The sequence below is a fragment of the Dendropsophus ebraccatus genome, chromosome 6 (genome assembly GCF_027789765.1).
Source record: "Dendropsophus ebraccatus isolate aDenEbr1 chromosome 6, aDenEbr1.pat, whole genome shotgun sequence".
NCBI classification, from domain to species: domain Eukaryota; kingdom Metazoa; phylum Chordata; class Amphibia; order Anura; family Hylidae; genus Dendropsophus; species Dendropsophus ebraccatus.
In genome coordinates, this window is record NC_091459.1 from 67,327,350 (window position 1) to 67,341,933 (window position 14,584).

General features: G+C 40.2%; 1 protein-coding gene across 1 annotated transcript; it reads left to right on the forward strand.

The window, feature by feature from the left end:
* Positions 1-3,428: 3,428 nt before the first annotated feature.
* On the forward strand, positions 3,429-14,344 carry LOC138795688 (fetuin-B-like). The gene is made up of 7 exons (XM_069975101.1): positions 3,429-3,674; positions 7,477-7,599; positions 9,459-9,546; positions 9,632-9,798; positions 10,305-10,418; positions 11,550-11,639; positions 13,560-14,344. Exons 1-7 carry the CDS (start codon positions 3,480-3,482, stop codon positions 14,202-14,204), a joined length of 1,422 nt encoding a protein of 473 aa, XP_069831202.1. The 5' UTR covers positions 3,429-3,479; the 3' UTR covers positions 14,205-14,344.
* The last annotated feature ends 240 nt before the right edge of the window (positions 14,345-14,584 follow it).

The following is a 14,584-nucleotide window of genomic DNA, read 5'->3' on the forward strand; positions in this document are numbered from 1 at the left end:
TTATTATAGGGAGCCTATGGGTGGGAAAAAGGGGTGCACAGAAGGGGGCATTATTACTATATGGAGGGCACAGCAGGGAACATTATTACCATTTTTTATATGGATGGGCAGAGCACAGGATCCTATATACAAGGCAACCCATATACCTACTCTTTTAACTGCGCATAACACCAAAAGGCAGAATTACTCCATTTTTGGAGCCTATGGGTTGGGAAAAGGGAAGAAAGTTGCTGAAAAAACGTTCCAGCCGTCCCTCATGCTGGCCTCCCTCTGCCCCGTCATCAGCTGCTCAGCCGCGATCAGCTGAGCATAACTGTGCTCAGCCAATCGTGGCTGAGCAGCTGATGACGCGGCAGAGGAGGGGGCTGGCTAGGGATGGCTGGAGCAGTTCGGCCGGCCTCCCGAAGATGACGTCGTCAACACAAGATGGCGGCCGGGGTCGACAGCGAACACGTAAGTATAATGCACCAACACTTCCAGGGTGGGGGGAACACGGGAAAGTGGGCCATTCACTTAAATAACTTGTATAACTTTGTAATGTGTGTTATTTAGTGAATAAAAGTTAAACGCCGCACTACCCCTTGAATGGAATCACACAACCAACCAAAAAAGTAAAAATATGTTTGTAATAAAAAACGTGACTTAAAGTGACCTTGTCATTTAAAAGAAGTGGCTGTGTACTTGGTCACACAAAGATTTGAAGAATTGGAACTTGCCTGGATGCTGGTGGATTCTGATGTCACACAGACATGTCAAAAGTTTTGATCAGTTGGGATCTGTGTGTTTTTACCAGTACTAATTAGTAGATTGGGCCAGGAGAGGTGCTCGGCTGATTGTTTCTCTCCCTGGCTCATTAAGATCTCCAATTTACTGCAGGAGTTAGGATCCACAAACTTATAATGAAGCCTGTCTTCTATAGAGGGACAGAAAAGGCAGTGAAATGGGTGAAAAAACACTCAATTGATGATGGATCTAATGATCCTTGGGGTTATAAACACCCAGACACCAACCAATCCAGAGAGGTATCTTATATAACTGATTTTGGCTTCATGTGTGAAGCTTCTTTGCCATGTGATATCTCTGTCTCCTATTTACATAATCATCTTTGACCACAACCAATTATTGTGACAATGTATGTAACAGTGACTGTCAATATAACTAGTAGGCAGAAACACACAGTTTTCTCCCTGTTATCTTATGCCCATCTCTATGGCATATAGCATTAAACCCTTGTGTCTGTGCAGCCCCATACAGTATTAATCCTCTCTGTCTGTGCAGCCCCATGTAGCATTAACTCTCTCTGTCTGTGCAGTCCCATACAGTATTAACCCTCTCTGTCTGTGCAGCCCCATACAGTATTAACCATCTCTGTCTGTGCATCCCCATACAGTATTAACCATCTCTGTCTGTGCAGCCCCATACAGTATTAACCCTCTCTGTCTGTGCAGTCCCATACAGTATTAACCATCTCTGTCTGTGCAGCCCCATACAGTATTAACCATCTCTGTCTGTACAGCCCCATACAGTATTAACCCTCTCTGTCTGTGCAGCCCCATACAGTATTAACCCTCTCTGTCTGTGCAGTCCCATACAGTATTAACCATCTCTGTCTGTGCAGCCCCATACAGTATTAACCCTTTCTATGTAGCCCCCTATAGTACTAAGCCCCGTCCCTTTATGCAGCCCCATAAAGTACTAAACCTCTTTATGTAGCCACCCCCCTCCCCTCCCCTCCACACACACACACACAGTATTAAGGGAGAAGCCTTTTGGCCGTGTTGAGGGTTGTTGGAGACCCCTATATCGTAGAGGCATGTGCCCCTGGTTCACCCTAAATCTGGCTATGGTTATAAGAGGACAAATGCCAAGCTCACACATGCTCCAAAGCCTTGTTATTATAAGGGTCATTTTAGACGGGCAGATCCATATGAGCACCAGTCTAGCAGATGGCAGCCTATTTAGGGGGCCTTTTTTTTTCCTGTGTTCCAGATGGGGAAGTGGCTGCCTCTACTTGGTCGTGCACTCCACCTGTCCCACCCAGGTGGTGTAATCACTCTTGCCGGTATTAGACAGATCTTGCATGCCCAGAGCATAGGCGTATTTCATGCCATGGAGAGGCCATAGTACAGTGTAGGACTGTCCCGAGCATGAGGCCACCGTAACGTGGTGGGGCAGTTTATACCATTTTCAATTGGTAACCAAGAGCCTCATTATTTTTATGGAAGTTTTTTCTGGCAGTTGGGGGGGGGGGGCTGCTTTTAACTATTTTCATGTCTGTAGTGGGTCTGTATCTTGCCATTGCGGTGAGCTGTTGCATTTTTCTGTGGTTTAGATGATCCCAACTGTCTGCTTGTCCGACGGCTGATCTGTTGTTGGATGTGGCAACTAAAACCTACAAATATCATCAATGTGTTTCCGCCACAGTCTGGTCTTGAGCCACGACTAAGGCCAGACTGTCGCTGAAATGCATTGGTGTTATTTGTTGCTGTGTCCCAAAAAAGTATTGCTGGACTCTCTGAGTTATTGGATTTTGCGGTGCTGAGATTTATAGCTCGATTAAAAGCTTGTTATTTACAAGGGAGTTGCAGACACAGATACAGATGAATCCAGAAAGGTTTCTTACTGGTTCTTCATTAGTAGGTCCCTAGTATCAGTTGCACTGGTGGTCCCTAGGTATCACAGTCTGACACTACACAAACATATGGGTACTTTTGTAATCTGAACTAAAGACATATTACAGATGAAATAGCATCAGCATGTGATCAGTGTTGCATTGCTATTTTGTACAGTAAATACTGATGGTCTCTCATCTTGGCAAGAAATCTAATGACACCTTGAAAAATGGATGATGAAATACATGAAAATACTGACGAAAATATTCTCTCCTCACAAACATCAATGAACATATTATACCTGCAAAGTACCATGCAAGGTGTGTGTATAATAAAGTCATGTAAATATCCCCATAGATTAACATTTATTTTGCAGTATGGACCACAAAAAAGTCTCTAAGACAGATACAAAATACAGGCCAAAATGTTATAAAACTGTTTTGTTTAGATTAAAGATCAGAAACTCAATAAAAATCTACTATTAAAGAAAAAGAAAGAACTACTGTATATTTAAATGACTTGATCACAGCTCATAGTAGATGTTTTGCCTGATATTCTTTTTGCCTTTGTTCAGCATTCAGTATTATGTCTTGTTGACCAGTTGCATAAAGATAATAGTAATCTAGTTGAGTAATTCAGTTTACCATAGATAATAAAGTGGACATTCAGGACAATGACCTAACCTGCATAGTTTCAATATTTGGCAAATCAACCAGCCTCCTAATCATTCACCCATTATTTGTAGTTCTCTAACAATAAGGTCAAGGAGAAAAAGCAAGGGTCCATAATTAAGGGCTATATAATACAAGGCTTTTGGAGTGAAATGGTTGATCAGGCAAAGCATTCAATTTGAAGTGCCTGATCAATATGGAGCATATTTTTATAGTAGGCTTATTGGTGGCCCTGTGTTCTGCTACAAGCCCTCCATATTTCCCTGTAACCCCTCTACACTGCAATGAATCACTGACAGAAACAGAAGTGGGAATAGACCTCATTAATGAAGAACGAGATGAGGGTTTTCTGTTCAGACCGCTCCGAATTGAAGCTGTTTTTATGCAGGAAGTAAGTAACCATCTTACAGTCATGACATAATTGTACTGTATTTCATGTGATATATGTAAATATATATATATGTATATGGGTGTGTATATATTTAGTAAAGTTTCTATACTAACAGATAGTATAATTGATACGGCGCTTAGTTCTATGGCTAAATGTAGCTCGCAGCTAGTGGATACGGTCTGGAGAAGGACCCCTTCCCTCCAGGTAGTAGAGTTTGTAAATAGTTAAACGTATGTACCCAGCGCCACTACTCTCACTCTGGTATCCAAATGACAAATAAGAACAATGCGGTAAATGAAACTTACTCAGTCTCGATGTAGAAGCTAGTACGGTTTCCTCTGTGTGATTATCCTCAGTTGGCTTGTTTTAGTAGCAGTTGTAGCAGATGCATGTAGCGATTCAGTCTATGGATTCTATGCCGGGAGCGCGCTCCGGCCGGTAGCGCGATCTCAACCGGCTTCAGCGTTCCGTGTGCGTAGAGTGTGACGTCACAATAACTCACTACGGAGTCTCAAAGGGACCATCCAACGTTTCAGCGTGACTTACGCCTTCATCAGGGATGACGGATGACGAACTAAAGGGGGCCGTCATTCCTGATGAAGGCGTATGTCACGCTGAAACGTTGGATGGTCCCTTTGAGACTCCGTAGTGAGTTATTGTGACGCCACACTCTACGCACACGGAACGCTGAAGCCGGTTGAGATCGTGCTACCGGCCGGAGCGCGCTCCCGGCATAGAATCCATAGACTGAATCGCTACATGCATCTGCTACTAAAACAAGCCAACTGAGGATAATCACACAGAGGATACCGTACTAGCTTCTACATCGAGACTGAGTAAGTTTCATTTACCGCATTGCTCTTATTTGTCATTTGGATACCAAAGTGAGAGTAGTGGCGCTGGGTACATACGTTTAACTGTGTATATATTTATTTTATAAAGATATATTATAAAGTAGTATAATTTAATTAATGCAAAGTATTCACAAAAAAACTACAGCCTTCTCTGAAATAACACTTTAACCTATAGTCCCCAAAGCAGCAGCTGTGGGTGATACAGCTATTGTTACACCCATGCATACAGTATGTGTTAATTGTTTCGGTTTCTGACATTATGTTATGAGGATAGGGATAGCTTACATGCCAAGTAGGGTTTATGCAGCACTGAGCTCAATCAACATTTACTAAAGTATTTCCATTTTTCCATGTCAAATTTGGTGCCATAACGGAGGCGCTGTCGTCTCTGCTCTCTGCTGTCTGTACCTGTGAATTAGGAGGCAAAGCTTCCTGATCTATCTCTAGTGTGACACCCAGTGTAATGTAAGGGCCCTATTCCACCGGACGATTATCGTTCAGATTATCGTTAAATCGTTCAAATCTAAATGATAATTGTTCGGTTGAATAGCAGTTAACGATTAACGACCGAACGAGAAATCGTTGATCGCTTTATAAGACCTGGACCTATTTTTATCGTTGCTCGTTTGCAAAACGTTCACAAACCGTTCGCATTGAATAAGACATTGTTCGGTCGTTCGCAATAGATACGAACACAATAGTGAATAAATAGCGAAGAAAAAACGATTGCAATTACAATCATGAGTAACGATTATCGTTCCATGGAAATGAGTGAACGTTTTCAGGTCTTTCGCAATAGCGGTCGTTTGAGATCGTTAATCGTTAACGATTATGCAAACGATAATCGTCCGATGCAATAGGGCCCTAATTCTATGGTGCCATCTCCTAATGGACAGGTACTCTCAGCAGCGGAGACAACAGCAGCAATACCTCCAGTAAGGTATTCCGTCACCAAATTCAAAATAGAAATAATTTGGAAAAATTACTCTTGTATCCAGTGTTGCCTAATGGTCACTGTATATACAGAAAGAGGTGCATTATAGATCTGCTTAGGGAACCTTGGTTTTCCAGCTGTTGCAAAACTACAACTCCCATTATCCCATTATAGCTAAAGCTTTGGCTGTCCAGGCATGATGGGAGTTCTGCAACAACTGGAGAGCTATGGTTCCTTACCTCTGCAGCTAGTAGGTAAGGTTTATATAAATATGATATATATTTAGAGAGGGCAGTTATTAAGGGGTTAAGTATAGAATAATGTACAACCAGACCAGACCCCTAAATAGACACTGGACACTCTCTTGTGTGTCTCCCCCATCCCAGACTGGTGTTACCCTGTACCCCCTGCCCCCCTCCCCACTCCAGACTGTGCACCCTTCACCCTCCTCCACAGACTGGGCACTCTTCACCATCCTCCTCAGGCTGGCCACCCTTCACTCTCCCCCCCCCCCCTGCTGGTTACCCTTCACCCCCCCCCCCCCCCAGACTGGGCACCCCTCCTCCCCAGACTGGGCACCACTGATTGTCCACACACCTGTATCTTGTTTATTGCTTCTCCATAGTGCATAGGAGTGTGCAGGACCCACAGTGACATCATAGGTCATAGCCATCATAGCCCTGATTTAAGCATAATCGCGGTAAAAAACGCTGCGATTTTGCGCAAATCAGAGCTAAATAGCAGCCAGTAGACAGTACAGTATGAAACATACCTCTTTTTATCAACTAAACATCCACCTCTGCCTCCCAACACAGAGGGAAGGACTGCTTTCAGGCTGCCTCATCCACTGCCATCTTGCTTTCTCTGCCAGCCCCCCCAGCCTCAGCTGCACCCCCGCCCCACCCCCTTGTTACACCCCTGTATTATCTATGCAAAGCCATGAAATGTTGGCACTTTTAATAGATAATGACAAATGCAATACGATATATTTATTAACTATCTGTCTATTTTGAAAGAAACTTGCAGAAATCACTATAGTAAACCAGCGCAGATCTGCTAAATCGGTGCTTGTTTACTGAGACTATTACACGGCTCAATTATTGTGCAGCAAGGGCTGTATGGGGATCATTAGCGATGTCCGTACAGCCCTTGCTTTTAAAATGTAAAATAAAAGCTCATACATTACCTTGCCACACTCCCTGGTGTTCTCTTCTCTTCTCCACACTCCCTGCAGCAGCCACTGATGCTTCTACCATGGTCTTTGAAGTGACAGACCGCTCAGCCAATCACTGGCCGCAGCGGTTCTGCCCCAGCCCATGATTAGCTCAGCGGCTTGTCCGTTCAGCATGGATGGAGAAGCGAAGAGAACACCGGGAAACGTAGAGAGGTAATGTATGAACGTTATTATCTTCTTTACAGTCATCAGCTGTTGGCCACCCATCCCTTTTACACATAGCGATGGGCGGTCGGCAGCCAATGATTTTAGGTCAGGACCTAAAGACACGATCAGGTGAGGATCATTGTTATCGGCTGATTGTTTATTACACGGAGCGATGATCTGCTGAATCTCCCTAATTTGGCAGATTATCACTCTGTGTAATAGGGCCCTAACATTTATGCTCAAGCAACGTTTCAGACCCACTCTACTGTTTTCTTTTTCAAGCCCTTCTATGGAGCCGAATTTGTGCTGAGTAAATAAACTTTGCCTAAAACCATTGGCGCATTTTGGCCACATCCACAAATGTGTCCTACAAATGATTGAAACGCATTATAAAATGTCATGTTAGACAGTTTTTTTGGCTTGAATTGCACCAGAATTCAGGTGAATTCAATAGTAAATCTGTCCCAATGTGTTTTTGTTTGTTGCGTTTGGTGACTTGAAAAATACTTCAATAAAAAAAAAAACATTAAAAACACTGAAGAAATGTGTGCCATGGCAGCTGTAAAGGTTCCTGGAGTAATTATAAGAAGACCTTGTCAGGGCAGCAGTGACAATACTGTTTTCTAATTTCAGTCAGGGAAACATCCTGGAGGTATGATCTACTACTTGGATCTTGATGTGCTTGAAACAGATTGCTCCGTCTTAAGTGGGAAATCATGGAAAGAGTGTCAACATGATATTCCATTTCATGAAACTGTAAGTGTTAATGTTAATACCACCGAAACCAATGTCACATTATAGATGAGTTAATGACATAAAAGCCTATTTAATCAGCATACAATACTAGGAGAGAAACAACTAGAACAGATCTTACAGCTGGTGTGCCATGTAAATAATAGTAATGTGTTACATAAGTAGCATACTGTATAGCAGTCAATACTACAATATGGGTAACTTGATGGACGTGTGTCTTTTTCAACTGTATTATGTAATTCTTATGTAATATTTTAGGACACCATTTGGAGTCTTTTATAATTGCTGATAGGCAAGTTGTGTAAACTATTCATATACTGTTGCTTGCCATGGGTTTTATTCATATTTCATTCATAACTATTCATATACTGTTGCTTGCCATGGGTTTTGCTTGTGTCAGACTGTCTGTCCTGGAGACACTGAGGCAGTCTTAGTGGCAGTCCTTTGCTTAGTAATGGCAGCTGGAACATCAAAGTGATAGAGCTGAGTGCTACATTGAGAAATGAGGGAGTAGGAGGCTTCTTACAGAGCGTCAGTCAGGAAGAGGAGTGAGAGAAGACTGTGGAAGCAGTATTATAGAAGAGCCTTTGCTACCCTTCAGAGTCTGCCAGTCATTAGAGTGACCTTGCCAGTGCCGAGAAAAGTACAGAAGTTGAGGAGGTCCGGGAGTATTTAACTTGCGCAGCTCAGTGGTCCCGCTAGCTCTGCACCAGTAGATGACTTAAAGGGTATGTCCTAGACTATGCTCACACATAGTATTTCTGTCAATCTTTTGGTCAGTCTTTTTGCAACCAAAATCAGGAGTGGAACAGACGGCAAAATTATAATGGAAAGATTTGCACAATGTTAAATCCACTCCTGGTTTTGGTTGAAGAAAGACTATGGAGAAATACTATGTGTGAACATACCCTTAGGCTGCATCTTCTGAGCGATTTCTGCAGGAGACTGGTGTTGCTAGTGATGGGCTGCAGCATCGTGTGCACAAGGACAACACTGCAGCTCTGTTGGTAAAAGATACAGGGGTTTTTTGTTTCTTTTTAAAGAGTCACTGTCCTTATAACTTTCAATGTCTAATTCAACAGTAGATGTGAAATAAAGCGAGTTTGTAATTTACATTTATTATTTATTTTTTTTTAAGTTATCATGTTATTAAACAAATTTATACTCACCGGAAATCCAGGTCCTGTCTCCTGAAGGCAGCTATCTAGTCTTGTGCTGGATGAAAAAGTGTCTAAACACATGACCTGTACAGAGTGTCACGGCTCAACGTGCACAGATAACATGGAAAACACAAGATTTGTGTTTAGTCTAAACACAGGAAGTGACATGTTTTCAATAATAACTAAAAAAATAATAATAAATGTAAATTCCAAACTTCCTTTATTTCATATCTACTGTTGGTTTATGTTGTGAAAGTTATAAGGACAGTGACACTATTCCCATTATGTAAGTCGGGACTCCTGTGCTTTAATAGCAACATAGTTTTTGCTTATCCCAACTTTGGAAATAATATAATGTGAGTAAATGATCATCTAAACTAACTTCTCACAAATTATCAGGACATTACTTATTATGTGACAAGACTTCTTAGGGTTCAGAGATAGGTCTTATTTCAAAATTGCTCTTATTTTATAGTACACATGACCTGATAACCGTAGCTGTAATAGTTATTAAATTGGATATTATCTCCACCTAGCATACATTTATACATGAATCTATTCTGGGAATTAGTGGTCACTGTATCAAATATGTGTAGTAATATACACAACATACACCTTATTTTTATTGATAATGCAAACTAATTTTCTAAACTGCAGACAAACAAAAATTCTATATATTAACTCCAAGCTTTTATACCCCAGGTGTTTGGTCACTGTAAAGCTATCATTTTCATAGACAAGTCATTAGGAATTCAGAAACTCATAAATTACAACTGTACCCTTAGTACAGGTAAGAATAGCTTGCATGATTAAAAGGGGATGGTAGGTTTTATTGTCAATGGCTCTAAATCATTCAATTACTCTTTTGTTATTAGTTCCTGGTAGACAAATTATTCAGAGGTGTCCAGACTGCCCTCTACTGGTCAAAGATATCACCCCAAAAATTAAAGCAAAGGCTGATGTCCTAGTCCAACTGCATAATAAAGACAGCAACCATACACATTATTTCAAAGTGGATGAAATTGAAAGAGTGAGAACACAGGTAAGATAGAACAGATGAAACCCGATAATACCAAGAGGGGTCATCTGCAAACTTTACAGTGTGTTGACATGTAGCTGTGTCTATTTGTGCATTTTTAATAATGTTTACATAAATTTCAAAACAAAAATTGACAAAAACATATTGCAAAAAAATGTATAAGATAAATGCGACATTTGTAAAAAAAAAAAAAAACATAGTCTACTAGTAAATACATTTGGTCCATTTCTTGAACGCATACTTTTTGTGTGGGATTCAGACAACACTATTAAATACCACACAGAAAATGTAAACATTCAGGACATTGATCAAAACCAGTGACTAGTAGTTTATCTTGGTCCACTAAAGTCAATGGGCTTGCCAGACATATAGACAGCATATGAAATAAAATAGCAATGAGCCTATCTTATATTCTATGTTCAATGTAGAATACACACAATTATAACACACAATAAAGAGTAATATACAAACTTGTTATATAATTATTTGTCTTTTATACTTATTTACAGTATGTGTTTGGACAATCTTACTTCTTCTACTTCATCATAAAGGAAACTGAGTGTCTGAAAACACAAACTAATGTAAATCTTCCTGACTGCAAGTTCCTCAAAGACCATGAAGCGGTGAGTTGCATCTCCCCATGTTTTTAAAATCTTAATAAAACATTTAACATTTTTTAAAATGTAATATTACAAAATACGGTGGACAGAAAATACCTTTGGTGAAACCTTAGCTAGTGTTTAATGGGGAATACCAGCAATCCCATAAAAAAAATAAAATGCACAGAAAGCATACAGGTGCACTCATCCTCCACTGACTGTTTGACCGCTTTCCTGCTTGTCTAGCTTGTCTGCTCCTAGCCCTAGAATCAAACTCAGATGCACCTGATTTATGCTGCGTTTACACGGAACGATAATTTGGCGTTTAACAATTTCGAAGTAACAATTATTTTTTATAACAATCAGCGTTTAGATGGAACGATATATTGTACGGAAAATTCGTTTTGCGATCGTTTTGTGATTGCTTAAGCCTATCTCGCACATAGGTAAATCGGTGAATTACTGTTTACACGGAACGATCTGCGAATTTTTTGCAAACGGCGATTTAAGAACATTTTCAAAGATCAAAATGAACGATTTCTCACTCGTCGTTCGATCGTTCGCTGCGTTTACACGTAGATTATAGTTCGAATTCGATCATTATCATGCAAATTCGCACAATAATTGTTCCGTGTAAACGCAGCATTATTAAGATGCATAAGGGTCCATTTACACAGAAAGATTATTTGACGGATTATCTGCCAAAGATTTGAAGCCAAAGCCAGAAACAGACTATAAAACAGAGATCAGGTCATATAGGAAAGCCTGAGATTTCTCCTCTTTTCAAATCCATTCCTGGCTTTGGCTTCAAATCTTTGGCAGATTATCTGTCAGATAATCTTTCTGTGTAAATGGACCCTTAGAGGGGAGGAATTTTACTTTACACTGGTAAATGAATATTAGACTGGTGCATGGATATACCAGCCTTAATAAATTCCCCCTGTTTGCACACCGTTTTTTCAGCCACAGTTTTTCTGTGAAAATAAATCTTAGTGTTTTTATTGTGAGAAAACTAAAATTTCTGTTGTAATAAATTTTAAAAAATCTATCTTTCCTTATATTTATCAGAACTGTGACATTACAAGATATTTGTGCTGTGTGCTTTGTTTTATTGATAATTATCAGCAAATATAAACAAAATGTTCTTTTCCACAGGAGATTGGTTTCTGTATAGGCAGTTCTTATCACACACCACCTGACAACAAAGAAGAGTTTACAGTGTCCTGTGAAATCTTTCCCCCAAGGGTAAGCTGCATACAGGCTTTAAGTCGGTTGCACATTTAGGCTAGGTTCATTATGTGTAAAAATGACAGCCGTCTTTCATTACAATGGCCATCGTTGTGCAAACAATGTTCGTTATTTAAATAGAATAACGTTATTTGCCCAATGACGGCCGTTGTTACGAAAGATGGCTGTCATTTTTATATAGTGTGAACCCTAGCCTTACGCTGTGTTCCCACTACAGGATTATAGCAAGAAAAGGCGGCCATCTGTTCATATTGACGGACTCAAATAATTATCAGGATTATTTTCATGCTATGAATATTGAGAATATTTTGAGAATATAGACTAAGGCTATGTTCACACACCATTTTTCAAAGTAAAAAAAAATGTTTGTTTTTGATAATAATGGGTATAAAAAATAAACAGGATCATTATTTATGGCCATATTTTAACTTCACTTTAAAAAATGGTAAAATAGTGTTTATGCTCATTATTTCCTGCTATCATTAGCAACTTATGGTTGGCGTCTGCCATTAAATGACGGCCATGCAAAAAGACAATGTGAGAACATAACCTAAGGCTATGTTTCCACAACAGGAAAATGACTCCCATCTTTCTGGGCGGCCGTCATTTTAGAAAATTTTACTGGCTATCAATTGATAAGGATGGCTGCAATTAATGATCATTTTGGCACCAAAACACAAGCATGTGATGCAAAATACAGATGTAATTTGCCATACGTCGGCCATCTAAAAAGGCAAATGTTTAACTTAGAAGTTTTCTAAACAACTGCGCAAAGAAAGAAAAAACAGAACAAATGGCGCTGCATGTGCAGATCAATATGACAGAGCATTCGTATCTTTGCAATCACAAATGCACGCTCACCTGTTGTGGTCGTACATGCTCAAATGTGACTCTAATGTGCGCACAATGTATTAAATCAGGGTCTGCTGCCGTCCACCTCCAGAGGGTCCTTTCCGGTTCCCGGTGCAGAAATCACAATTTTGTAGAACAATGGTGGATCACACATAAGCCCCAAAATCCTTTTTGAAAGCCAGGTTCAGACCTCCCAATTCAGAAGAAGACGCTGTCAGGCTCTGGGAGATCTGAACCTGGCTTTCAAAAAGGGTTTCGGCGCCTACATTTGATCCACCATTGTTCTACAAAATTGTGATTTCTAAACATCTGCGACATTTTGGAGCAAGTATATTGCTAATATTGACATTTGCAGTGCACAACATAGCAAGCAGAATTCATTGAACTGCTGTAGCATGGCAAGATGATGCCAACATTTTTGTGCAAAACATTGGCATGAAGTAAATCAACCAGTATATAGTATAAAGTTAAAGACACAGATTTATCTCCTATACACTGGTGTAAATTGCCCACAGGAACCAATCACCGCTAAAAGCTGAAAGCGGAGCTGTGATTGGATGCTGTGGGCAGTTTACATCAGTCTGTATTTTAAACCCTTTGATAAATCTCCCCCACAGTGTACAGATGCACCAAATTTATCATACAGGATAAGCCACATAATAAATGTGGAACATCTTCAGAATGGCTGGTTTAAGTTTACACTGTCTATATTTTTGACAGGTTGAGTACATCTTTTCCACTGTGCATTGTGACAATAAAAAGTGTCTGTAAAAAGTACCATTTGTCTTCCAAATAATAAGCCCTCTTACAGCTTTGTCAGTGGGTCTCAGAAGGTGAGGAGGAAGAAATGCCAGCCAAAAATCAAAATTTGTGGGGTCAGGAAGGTGTTAATGAACTGTGCACCAGATTATAATGAACTGTAAGGAATAAAGTATTTTAGCAATTTGCATAGCATTTTATTTATAATGACTAATTTCTATGAGGAAAGAGGCACTAGGTTAAATTAATGCTGATTCTGAGTGCTCTATTTTTAACCAAATGCATGGATCTGTTTCACCTTTTCAGGACGATAATGATGATCATGGTCGAAGACATGGACATTGTGATCATAGACCAGATGGCGAAAAAAATGAAGGAAACTCTGATGCCCCAGGGGCAGGAGAGAGGAAACAGGAAGGTACTGGAGAGGCAGGACAAGGTGTAGATGCACCTGGCAATCGTGAGCATCACAGGCATGGACGTTTTCCACACCGCAGGGGTCATAAACATCATCGTTGCCATCATGATCACCATCATCCTCATCCTCCTCACCATCATCGCCATCACCACCACGGTGGTAACCAAAATGATAGTGAGCATCATCATCATGACCATCATCATCATCATAATCATAGTTCACCTAATGATGGAAGTTCATCGGAAGAACATTCTGATCACAAATCCCACAAACCCTTTGAGAGAAAATCAAAAGGGTCAGTTCAGTTTGTTGATCTTACTGGTGATGAAAGCAAAGTGCCAGTTCCCACCATTTTCCGCCTACCTCCTCCAGATCACCCTGGAAAGCATGGAAAGCATGGAAAGCATGGAAAACACGAGAAGCATGGACCGCCTGACAATATTGAATTCCCATGTGAACATTCCACACTGAGTACATGTCCTGGTACACCACTAGTAGAGGTAGCAGATGTGATTAAAAAGCATATCTTTTAATGTAGGGCAATAAGTTGAATTCAATGCCAGACATTTATTAAAAAGAGCAATGATAAACATTTATGAAATAAATAACAGCAATTGTTACACTCAATCTATCTTACAAAGATCCAGACCGAATAAACCTGTGTATTTCTCAATCCGGTCAAGACCATAAATGTTATTGTAATTATAGTTTTATTTGTAATGCACAGAAGAGCTGTGGGCTCAGCCTGTATGTAGGATTTGGTACTACAGAGCTGTTAGCACTGCATGTCCTGCCTTACATACAGAAACATATTATGTAGATATGCGTCTCTAGAAGTAGTCTTTTTATGGGAGAATACCTCTGTAATACAGCATCATAACAAATCAGAGCAACATTTGAAGAAAACGAGTCA